The 11,197-nt window shown below is 40.8% G+C and overlaps 1 protein-coding gene across 1 annotated transcript in view; it reads right to left on the bottom strand.

The window, feature by feature from the left end:
- Window positions 1–8,813: 8,813 nt before the first annotated feature.
- LOC144600360 (UAP56-interacting factor-like) overlaps window positions 8,814–11,197 on the bottom strand; it is a 32,335-nt gene continuing 29,951 nt past the window's right edge. Inside the window, exon 9 of the mRNA XM_078411936.1 lies at window positions 8,814–8,909. Coding sequence (XP_078268062.1) covers window positions 8,814–8,909 — 96 coding nt within the window. The remainder of the gene's footprint in view (window positions 8,910–11,197) is intronic.

Genomic DNA, 11,197 nt, shown 5'->3' with positions numbered 1-11,197 from the left:
ATTAAATTCTTCTCCATCATCATTGATGAAATCAGTCGTGCAGCTTGTTTATATGGATTATTGGAGAAATACCACACACTCTTGCTCATATTATGGTTAAGCCGCCTGTTGGCTGAACAGCAGGCCCCAGCATGAAACTTTATCATTTGAAGTCACTGAATATCCATGTATGATTCACCACAGATACACGAGCTGCGAATATTATATGGTTCATCTTAAGTGTTTCATGGATATATTTTCAATACTTGATTGGTATTGAAAATGCAAGAACATTGTGGTTACTAACACATATCTTGTATTTTAACGAAGTTATGCTGTTATCTGTCTTTAGTTGAACACTTTAACATTTAGAATTAAAAACACATCTGTTATCTTGCCCTAGATCTATCTTTAATTTGCAATCATGCTTTCGCTGATTGTGTTCCTTTTTATCACTCACTGCATGTTTTTAACTCTGCTCCGATGTCCGGGTATGGGATTGGCCTTTTCCTGTGTTTCCTGTCAAATTATTCCTATGGTTTATACTGTGTCCACAGGGAAGTGTTCTCTTCCTGTAATGTTTGGCTTGCATATATCTGAAACACACTTTTGGTACAGATCTGCACCGTATTTTTTCGACATTTTCCATTCAGCCTTTCTTATTCATTGTTGGTTCATTTCCTTTAATAAGCAAGTCTATTTCATGCAAACTGCAGAGATAAAAACAAAACTGTGCAGGCTGCAATTATCTGGTCAGAATGTCTATTGAGAAATTGGGTAGTCAAAACTTGCTCTTTATTAAATAGATCATTTAACATGCGTTGTATTAAGCCACTCTGGTGTTCCGTTTTAAGTGTACTTGAAAATTCCCTGCTGGAAAGATCTGGTGATTTGCAGATTTCCCGCCCACAAGAGTTGATCTCGATCCCGTACTTTCAGGTTGCACATTGCTGATCGATGAATCATAGTCACATACACAGTTGTCTGTTCTTTTTTTTCCTTTCCTGACTTCCACTGAACATAATTGGATTCAAAATAAGTAGTCATAGAGTAATACAGTGTGAAAACAGGCCCTTCAGCCCAACTTTCCCATGCTGACCAACATGCTCCATCTATACTAGTCCCACCTGCCTGCGTTTGGCCCTCTAAACCTATCCGATCCATGTACCTGTAACAAATAGTTTTTAAAATGTTGTGCTAGTATCTGCCACAACTATCTTATTCCATATACTTGCCACACTTTGTAAACAAAAAGTTGCCCCTCGAGTTCCTATTAAATCTTTCCCCCTCACCTTAAACCTATCTCCTCTGGTTCTTAATTCCTCTATTCTGGATAAAAGACTGTGCATTTGCCTTATCTATTCCTCTCATGGTCTGAGATCACCCCTCAGCCTTCAGCACCCTGGGGAATAAAGTACTAGCCTGCTCAACCTCTCGCGATAGCTCAGGCCTTCGAGTCCTTAACATCCTCTTAAATCTTCTCTGCACCCTTTCCAGCTTAACAACATCTTTCCATAACAGGGTAACCAAAATTGACACAATACTCTAAATGTGGCCTCACCAATGTCTTGTACAACTGTAACATGACTTCCCAAAGTCTATACTCAATGCTCTGATTGATGAAGACCGATATGCCAAAAGCCTACTAGTGGGAGAGTCTGTTTGTGAACTTTAGCTCTGCATTTAACACCATTGTGCCAGAGCTAGTACACTCCAAACTCTCCCAGTTGACTGTGCCTGAACCCATCTGTCAGTGGATCATCAACTTCCTGACAGACATGAAGCAGCATGTGAGGCTGGGAAAGCACATCGCAGACCCTCAGCATAGGAGCATCGCAAGGCTGCGTACTCTCCCCTCTCCTTTGCTCTATCTACACCAATGACTGCACCTCCACAGACTCCTCTGTCAAGTTCCTCAAGTTTGCGGATGACACAACCCTGATTGGACTGATCCAGGATGGGGAGGAATCTGCCTACAGAGGGGAAGTGACACAGCTGGCATCCTGGTGCCATCGCAACAACCTGGAGCTCAATGCTCTTAAGACAGTGGAACTAATTGTAGACTTTCGAAAAGCTCCCCCTCCCCTCCCCTCCCCCCATTCACCATCAACAACACCACAGTCACATCTGCGGAGTCATTTAAGTTCCTTGGAACCATCATCTCCAGGGACCTTAAATGGGCGGCCACCATCGACTCCACAGTCAAAAAGGCCCAACAGAGGATGTACTTCCTGCGGCAACTGAGGAAACACAATCTGCCACAGGCAATGATGGTCCAATTCTATACTGCTATCATTGAGTCTGTCCTCACCTTCTCTGTCGTGGTTTGGTTTGGCTCAGCCACCAGGCACGACATCCAGAGGCTGCAACGGATTGTTCGATCAGCTGAGAAGGTTATTGGCTACAACCTTCCCCCCATTGACTAACTGTACACTGCAAGGAAGCGAGCGGGCAAGATCATCTCTGACCCTTCTCACCCTGGCCACAAAACCTTTGAAGCATTTCCCTCTGGAAAGCGACTCCGGACTGTCAAAGCAGCCACAGCCAGACATAAAAACAGCTTATTTTTCCACAAGTAATAGTTCTACTCAATAACCAAAGTCTGTAGTCTCTTTTTTGCTCTGGTTTATTTTCACCCACATGATTAGACCATAATCAGTCAGAGAGTGGTGAAGGTGTGGAATTCTCTGCCTCAGAAGGCAGTGGAGGCCAGTTCGTTGGATGCTTTCAAGAGAGAGCTGGATAGAGCTCTTAAGGATAGCGGAGTGAGGGGGTATGGGGAGAAGGCAGGAACGGGGTACTGATTGAGTGATCAGCCATGATCGCATTGAATGGCGGTGCTGGCTCGAAGGGCTGAATGGCCTACTCCTGCACCTATTGTCTATTGTCTATAATGTGGTATCCTTATTGTTTTGATGTGGTTATGCTTTATTCTTAATTGTTAACTATATGTTTGTGTTGTCATTTGTGAGCGGAGCACTAAGGCACATTCCTTGTATATGCACACACTTGGCCAATAAACATTCACTTATTCATTCATTTTTGCTGCAATCAAGTTTCAACCTATATTGTTTCCTTCCAAATCAGAGAGAAAACTGCTGTCAGCTGACATCAGTGTCTTTAAATCCTGAGTTAAACTTCATTGTTGCAATAACTAATTAAAATGTGACAGTAGAAGTAATTCTAATCTAATAATAAAAATGAACTGCAGATACTGGTTTATACTAAAGATAGACACACAATGTTAGAATAACTCAGCAGGTCAGGCAGCATCTCTGGAGAACATGGATCGATGACGTGTCAAGTCAGGATGTTGCCTGACCCGCTGAGTTACTCCAGCATTTTGTGTCCATCTCTAATGCTAATTTAGATTTGCTACCACAAGGTCAGACATCAAAAGGGCTGTACTGATCTCTAGTGGTTACTTTACCACCTCAGCAGTGGCAGTGGAAAGGCAAATATAGAACTCATCCAGTTTCATTTATATAAACTATTAATTTGTTCTTTTGTGTTGCTAATCAATAAGTAGAACTGAGAAAATAAACATCTAATCCAAGATTTTACTGTAGTTGAACATATGATAACTATTTGACTCTTTCTTGCATTTAGGTACAAACTTTTGAAAACTGAAGAGTCATGGAATAATAGAATAGCCACAGCATATAAGGAGGCCATTTGGTCCATCCTGTCGACTCCGGCTCTCTAACAGATCAACATACTAGTTCAACCACCCGGCCACTTTTCTGGGTAAATAAGTCTTGCAAATATGTCTACTGATGCAATGAATGCAGTCAACACATCTGCAGACGTTGCATTCCAGGTTCCAACCACACACATCACGAAAAGGTGTTTCCTCAAGTTTTCTGAATTCTTTTCCCCTTTAATTTAAACTTGTGACCTGTCCATCAATAGGAACATCCTGCCGTTTATCTACTCTTCCCACACCCTTGTCATTTCACAAACTTCTATCAGATCACTCTTTATCCTTCTCTTCTCATAAGTAAATAATTACATCTTCTCCAATCTAGCCTTGTAATTGAAATCCCTCATCCCAGGAACTATTCTTCTCTCGTCTCTTGCTATTGCTTCCACATCTGAATTATAATGAGGTGTTGAGAATTGAACATGAAATTACAGTTGAAACTGGACCTGTATTTTGTACAGTGTCAGTCAGGATGATTTCCATGCTTTGATATTCTCTGATGATAGACACAAAATGCTGGAGTAACTCAGCGGGCCAGGCAGCATCTCTGGATAGATGGAATGGGTGACGTTTTGGGTCGAGACCCTTCTTCAGACTCTTTTTTGTTTTTAACAAAGCCCAGAAATGCCCTTGCCTTAATAACTATTTTGTTAAAATGCTCTGCCTTTTCAATAACTTGGGCACTCATATTTGCAGGTCATTCTACATTTGCATCCCTCTTGAAATGGTGTCATTTATTTGATATTTGTTCGTCTCATTCTTCCTAACAAAATGCAATAGCTCATGTTTCTCAGTATTAAAATTCACCAGCTTTGCTTTTGCTCATTCCACCAACTTATTTATATCATGCTGCAATTCATAACTATCGTCTCCACAACTCCTAATACTGCCATGTTTGTGTTATCTGCAAATTTAGAAGTTGTGCCTTGCAACCCTGAATCCAGGTCTTATTGAAAAACAAAAAATTAACCCCCAACAACGATCTGTGGGCAACAGCACTGTTAACTGCACAAAAAGTCCATTGATCAACAGTGACTCTGTGTTGACTCTCACTTAGTTATAGAGTCATAGAATCATACAGCATGGAAACAGACCTTTCGACCCAACTTGCCCATTATGTCCCATTTACACTAGTCCCACCTGCCTGCATTTGGCTCTCTAAACCTGTTCTATCCATGTTCCTGTTTAAATGTTTCTTAAATGTTGCGATAGTACCTGCCTCAATTACCTCCTCCGGCATCTCGTTTCATACATTTGCCACCCTTTGCGAGAAAAAGCTACCGCTCAGGTTCATATTAAATATTTCCCCCCCCCCACCTTAAATCCATGTCCTCTGGTTCTCGGGTCACTCACCAGAGCCCTGCTGTTCACCGTATAGGTGCTGCCCATGTTAGTGCTCCCAAAATGTAACACCTCACATTTCTCTGTAGTAAATTCCATCAACCATTCCTCAGCTCACTTGCCCAAGCAATCAAGATCCTGCTGCAATTTGTGACAACCATCTTCACTATCTAAAATATCACCTACTTTTGTGTCATCCATAAACTTGCTAACCATGCTATGTACATTCTCATCCAAATAATTGATATAAATGACAAACAGAAATGGGCCCAGCACCGAACCCTGAGGCACTATCCGAATAGTAACCTTTCACCATTGCCCTCTGCTTCCTTCCATTCAGCTATCCCTCCTTGAATCCCATGGGATCTAACCTTCCAGAGCAGCCTACCATGCGGAACCTTGTCAAATGTCTTGCTAAAATCCATGTATACAACATCTCCATCTCCATCCACCTTCTTGGTCACAAACGTAATCAGATTTGTGAGACACAACCTCCTGCATACAAAACTATGCTGGCCATCCCTTATCAGCCCTTGCCGCCTAAGTGCATGTATATCCTACGCCTCAGAATACTCTCTAGTAACATTCCAACCATGGATATTAAGCTCACTGGCCTGTAGTTCACAACCTTTTCCCTGCAGCCCATCTTGAATAGAGGCACAACATTTGCCTCACTCCAATCTTCCGGCACCTCACCTATATCCAACAACGACTCATAAATCTCTGCGAGGGCTCTTGCAATTTCCTCTTTAGCTTCCCACAATGTCCTCGGATATAACTGATCAGGCCCGGGAGATTTGTCTATCTTCATACATCGCATTCATACTTTGGCACCATTGATGCTGATTGTGGCATATACTCCACCATCCTTCCTGAAGTCGATAACTAGGTCCATCGTGTTGCTGACATTAAGGTTGTTATCCTGACACTATGTTACCCTAAGTTCTCTATCTCCTTCCTGGATTCTGTCTCATAATTGTTCATGATCCCACCCACATAACAAATTAATAATGTGTTGGAAAGAACTGCCGATGCCGGTTTAAATCGAAGGTAGACACAAAATGCCGGAGTAACGCAGCAGGACCGGCAGCATCACTGGAGAGAAGGAATGGGTGACATTTTGGGTCTGAAGAAGGGTCTCGACCCGAAGTGTCACCCATTCCTTCTCTCCAGAGATGCTGCCTGTCCCACTGAGTTACTCCAGCATTTTGTGTCTACCTAACAAATTAATAATTTCAGTTTCACTGTTACAATTTTGAAACACTTTTATCTCCTTTAAACTTTGCTCCTCAAACTTTAAAGCTATGCCCTCTAGTGTTTGACATTTCCACCCTGGGAGGTTCTGACTGTCTATGTTATCAATGCCTTGCATAATTTCATAAACTTTTATCAGGTTTCCATTCAGCCTCAAATGCTCCAGAGACAACAATCCAAGTTTGTTCAAACTTTCCCAAGTTGCACAATCCTGAGTGTATTAGATGGGCACAACAGTAAGACATCAACTGTTTTGGGTGCCACGGACAGGGCCTATGCTGTGCCAAGGATGGGATGAATCAGAAGACGAGCAATGTTTGAACGATGAAGAAACTTGTGAAATTGGGAGAATGGTAAAGTTTGGATGGTAGATTAAGGGATTAAGCTGGGAAAACGGAAAGAAAGGAAGTATCCAAATTCAGATCAAACACTAGACGTTCTGAAGACACAAGAAACTGCAGTTGTTCATTTACTAGAAAATGCAAAGTGCTGGAGTAACTCAGCAAGTCAGGCAGCATCTCTGGTGATCATGGATTGGTGACATTGTGGGTTAGGACAGTATGAAGGGTCCCGACCCAAAATGTCACCTATTCACATCCTCCAATGATGCTGATTGTCCTGCTGAGTTACAGTAACTTTGTGTTTTTTCTGCTGGATATTCTGCAGTGTGTGACTCACTTCCTGATGCCCCAATGCCTTCAAACCATCTACAGTGGACAATTACGGGAGAGGTCCACTCGCGTGATGAGGGCAGTTCCAACAACTCTCAAAAGCTTATCCCTATCCAGGACATAGCAGCCCACTAGATTAGTACCACATTCATTTGAGAGGGTCTAGAAAAGATTTGCAAAAGTTGTTGAAGGATTACATTGACAAGAATATATTTACAAGAATAGGGTTAGGGTTATGCAAGTCAAATTAAGAACCCAATGGTTGTAGGTAAGTAGTTGTTCCTGAACCTGGTGACATGGGACTTCAAGCTTCTGTACCTCCTGCCTGACGGCAGCTGTGTTTCCTTTGGAGGTGTTAATGAGTGGCCTGGACAGAATGGACGGTGGGAGGCTTTCCCATTGATGTAGATTCGAGGACTGGAAATCACAGGTATAAGATAAAGGGAACTTGAACCAATAGTGACAGGAGGAAAAAAAATCTTAAGCAATATGTGGTTGAAATTTGAAATGCAGGTATGATGGAAGCAGGCCTTCAAGAATTGAAATATATGATGAGGAAAAAAATACCAAGACTATAGAAAAGTGGCTAGGCAGGAACAAGGAGTCAAATTGAGTTTATTGTCATATGCATAAGTACGGTAACGTACAGGCACAATGAAAACCTTTTTTTGCAGCAGCACCACAGCATGTATACTCAGCCAACACACAGAACATAATTAGACACAAATTATACAAGGCAATGAAAAGAAAAAAACAAACTGTGCAAACTCAAGGCATTTGTGCTAAAACACAATAGAAACAAGTCCATGATAGAGAGAGGTTCAATATAGGTATCGCAGTGATCTACTGCTGAGGTAGGATTAGGGTTGTAAAACAGAGTAGGAATCTGATGTTTCTCGGTGTGTGGCTATTCCTAAATCTGTTGGTGTGGGACTTCATGCTTCTGTACCTCCTTCCAAATGGTAGCAGTACGAAGAGGGCATGGCCAGATGGTGGGGATCCTTGATGATGAATGGCGCTTTCTTGAGGCATCATGTAAATGCCTTAGATGGTGGGGAGACTGTGCCCATGATGGACTGGGCTGAGTCTATCACTCAGCATCCTCTTGCATGCCTGCATTGGAATTGCAGTACCAGGCCATGATGCAACCAGTCAGAGTGCATCATATAATTGCTTTGATGGTTTACTGGTGCACACATGATCAACTTAATGGCCTGCTGTGTTGTAACAATTCTACAACTCTATTCAATGATCCTGCATCCTGCTCTTGTCAGTGATATCTTGATCACTAACATTTTGGTGTGCATCAGCTATTTACAATGGCTCCATAAATCTCAATTTGTACCAGATCATTTCTGAATGTGTGCACTCTGAATCATTTGGATCTAAAAAGCTCTCATGTAACTGAATGCTCACTTGCCTTGAGCAAAGAACTCACACGTCCCAGTTCTATGGACCATTCATGCAGAACCACACACATTATCTTTAATTTCAATGTATTTTTCCTCTTAATTCAATTTAAATTAACTGTTTATTTAAATTGCTTTTCAACAAAATAAGGTTGTTATTTGATTCATTTAAATTGTTTTATCTTGCTTTAATGGATTGGTTCATTTGAGCAGCTGGTAGTGTCACATTTCTCTTGGGGGAAAATCCACATTTAATTAATGGGGATAGAATAGGCACTTGCATCATATAATGAAAACATTTTGCGCTGAGAGCATTTCTGATGTCCAGAATGTACTGTATTAGATACACCACGTTTGCATTTTAAACAGTTTATTTGAAAGCATCAACAATAATAAATAAAACCCATCCCTTATACTCTACTCTGAAAACTAAATATAAAGCACCAAGGGCAAATATCAGCCCATAGTAACAGTTCTGCCTCCTCTTCTTGGAGTCGCAGGATGGGGACGTATCTTTATAGAGGAAAATCGATCATTCAGAGTCACATATGTCTGCAAGAAAACACAATCCATTAGCGTTTAAGAAACTTTAAGGTACAAATCATTAAAAGAGATTCAATGTGAAGGATGGACCATGTAAAACAAATCTACGTTAAATTTTGAGGAAGTGTTTATGGATGTGGCTGCATGAAATATCAGTGGGCATTTGATAACTCTTTTGCAAGAGACTGAAGGTGTGAAGCAAGACTTCTTGGGAACATTTTCTATCAATGGTTGTGAAGTACTCTCTTATCAACCTCAGGTTTTCAAAGTGCAGGTAGACCCCACATTATGGCGATGGGAAGAGAAGGGAGTTCATGTTGCACATGCATCAAGGAATGCAAGTTGAAAAAAAATGCTTGTTTATTTTTCCTGCCAAAATTTTTTTTTAAAAGATCTTTATTCTGTACTCCAGATTTTTTTGGTAGTGATTTGAGAATTCCTTTGGGAAGCATTTCCATTACCCAAATTGCTGTAACTCAAGGCCGCCTGTAGATTAGTGAGCTAGACCAGGTAGGAGATATACTAAAGGTGCCAGATGGCATTATTAGGAGGAATAGTAAGCTGTGTAAATGCAAACATGAAATTACGAAGAACAATGTGAATGAATGGATTAAACTAATCAGCAGATGGACTTCAGTATGATAGGTTCTGAAGTCATCCATCAGAGAGACACAAAAGATAATTTCATTAAATGAAAACAGAATAAGAACTTTGGTGTAGGTAAAAAATTTAAATGTTAATGCATGAGGTGTTAATCAAAAGTGCTAAAGGACCTTTGGCCTTCCAAAGGATTTTTAAAAACTAAATGCGCTCCCTTTCTCTCTCCATCCCTCCCCCATATTCCTGTTCTCACCTAGCAAACTGCTAACAATGGCCTGTTTCCTTTATCATCATTACTTTTTTGCATATCTTTCATTTGTTCTATATCTCTCTACTTCTCTCGTTTCCTTTTCTCTGACTAGTCTGAAGAAGGGATTCAATCCGAAATGTCACCCATTCGTCCTCTCCATACATGCTGCCTGTCCCACTTAGTTACCCCAGCATTTTGTGTCTATCTATGATCCAATAATGAAGAGCATTGTGCGTAATACATGGGAAATACATTGTTCCTTATATTAATTTTATTTTCCCATTTCAATATTTGCTACTGAGGAGAAATATCTTGGTCTTGATCATTAGGCAGCCTTTAAAGAAATTAAGTATGAGAATCTAGTTTAGTTTAGTTTAGAGTTAGCGTGGCAACAGGCCCACCGAGTCCGAGCTGACCAGCGATCCCCACATATTAAAACTATCCTTCTGTGAACACTTATACTTAAGCCAATTAACCTACAAACCTGTGCATCTTTGGAGTGTGAGAGGAAACCGGAGATCCCAGAGAAAACCCACGCAGGTCACGGGGAGAACGTAGAAACTCTGTACAGACAGCACCAATAGTCAGGATGGAACCCGAGTCTCAGGCTTCGTAAGGCAGCGACTCTACCGCTGCGCCACAGTGCCATACCATGCGGTTGTGTAAACCTGATTCATCTTATCATTACCTTAAAAAGTGAGGGTTATTCTATTCAACATTTAAAAAATCATAAAGGGGCTTCAGAGAGCAATCACAGACATCACTTCTCTCTGGGGAGGTAATTCAGAATAAGGAGTCATGATCTTGCCATTGGTGATATATGAACAGAATGAAGTGAAATATCATTTGTACACACACAGATGAGTAGAGATATGGATGCTCTCCCTCAAGTTATAGATAAAGGGTCACGTGAAATATTCACGACTGAGGCCAACATGAAAACAGATTGTCACATGGAACTGAGGCACTGATCAACAATGGCCCTAATAGAATAGCAGTACATCCTCCAGAGGCAAATGACCTCCTTCGCATGTTCATTTCAAGCCATACATATTAAAATAACATTGGGGATTCATGTTAAATCATAAATATTCAAATAATATTGGAGATATGATAATCACAAAAGCAGCATATTCTTCAACTTTTGAATGCAAAAGTATTTGTTCTCGTAAGGATAGAAAACTGTCAGTCAAAATTATGGTCACAATTTCGCGAGAGTCAAATTTGAGAAATGCAAATTTATTAGTTTCTACAACAAACATCAATGAACCTGAGTGTACTGTGATAATGCTGTTAACCTTAACCAACAAACAAATGAACTCTTATCCAGTCATACAAGGTAACACAGCTTTCTTTTTATGAATTTATTCACAATTTGTGAATGCAAAATAAATGACAGCCAAATCACAGCTATGCTGGAGGAAAGATATAACGGTCAACATTTCTG

Source organism: Rhinoraja longicauda, chromosome 15, assembly GCF_053455715.1.
Source record: "Rhinoraja longicauda isolate Sanriku21f chromosome 15, sRhiLon1.1, whole genome shotgun sequence".
Classification (NCBI taxonomy): domain Eukaryota; kingdom Metazoa; phylum Chordata; class Chondrichthyes; order Rajiformes; family Arhynchobatidae; genus Rhinoraja; species Rhinoraja longicauda.
The sequence above is the reverse complement of the archived record's forward strand: the minus strand, read 5'-3'. Positions and strand labels throughout refer to the sequence as shown.